A 1,382-nucleotide genomic window follows, 5' to 3' on the forward strand; every position below is an offset into this window, starting at 1 on the left:
ATTATTTATGGAGAACCAAAAAAAAAAAAAAAAACAAAATATAAAAAAAAAAAAAAAAAAAAAAAAAAAAAAAAAAAAAAAAAAAAAAAAAAAACTTAAAGAATATTATATATATTTTTTTTTTTTTTTTTTTGCCTGAACAATTCATGTGAAATATGAATAAGTCATAATTTTTTAATAAGCCCATAAGAAAAAAAATAAATAATATAATATATGGACATATAAATAAATAAATAAATATATATATATGGACATATAAATAAATAAATAAATATATATATATATATATATATATATATTTTTTAGGTCAACTTAATAAAGTTGTGGATGGAGGGAAAAGAAAAAAAGACGATGGGCTTACGGACACGTGTAGTAGTAGCATTCTGAAAAAGGACAAGAAGATAAAAATATGTATGAATGTTAAAAGTAAGAAGAGTGTAAGTAAACATGCGGAACATGAGGATCCTACAAAAAATGTAAGAAAGAATGGTAATGCAAAGATTGAGGATTTTATAAGTAAAGAGAAAGAAAGGAAAAATAAACAAAATGAGAAAATGGCTCAAAACAATGTTTCTAAAAGTAATGAAAACACAAAACAGTCAGAAGAAGAACAAATGCTTGAACCTGAGTTACCATTTTTTTATGTCAAGAAATATAACAAGAAATTCTCCCTTTTAGGTAAGAAAATAAAAATAGAACAAATATATATATATATATATGTATATGTATATATATATTTTGAATTGTATGAATTATATATGACTCCTCTTTTGTACTTTCTGTAGATGCTCAAAAACTACAACAAGACATGACACAAGAAGAATTTGAGAATTTTATGGATTTACAAGAAACGTATCTAGATCAACTTTGAAATAGGAAATACACAATATAAAATAAAATAAAATAAATTAAAAATATATATATATATATATATATATATATATAAATTATATTTTTTATTTATTATATTTTTTGGTACAATATAAATAAATATATATACATATATTATATATTATATATATATATTATTTATATGTTATATTTTTATTATATTATAATTATTTCATAATTCAACCTTTAGGTATTAATCTTAAAAGTTTTCATTTTTTTTTTTTTTTTGTAGTATTTTTATGTTTATGTATATAAAACACCTTTTGTTTCTATTTTTTTTTTATTATTTATATTTTATGTTTTAAGTTTTGACATGAATAAAAACAAAAGTTATCACCAAAAAAAAAGAATATATACAAGTATAATATATATAATTATATGTATATGTATGTATATATATATATATATATTTATTGATTTATTTATTTATACATTTCTTTACCTTTTATATATTTATGTTATCTTTTTCATATGTGAAATAATAATTAATT

At 17.7% G+C, this 1,382-nt stretch overlaps 1 protein-coding gene across 1 annotated transcript in view; it reads left to right on the forward strand.

The window, feature by feature from the left end:
- The window catches only part of PRSY57_0714600 (transcription initiation factor IIE, alpha subunit, putative), a gene marked incomplete at both ends in the record, with an annotated part of 2,172 nt that extends 1,301 nt beyond the window's left edge, over positions 1-871 (forward strand). Inside the window, 2 exons of the mRNA XM_012906800.2 lie at positions 307-678; positions 786-871. Of these exons, the coding sequence (XP_012762254.2) occupies positions 307-678; positions 786-871 (458 nt within the window). The remainder of the gene's footprint in view (positions 1-306; positions 679-785) is intronic.
- Positions 872-1,382: the final 511 nt, after the last annotated feature.

The sequence above is a fragment of the Plasmodium reichenowi genome, chromosome 7, assembly GCF_001601855.1.
Source record: "Plasmodium reichenowi strain SY57 chromosome 7, whole genome shotgun sequence".
NCBI classification, from domain to species: Eukaryota; Apicomplexa; class Aconoidasida; order Haemosporida; family Plasmodiidae; genus Plasmodium; species Plasmodium reichenowi.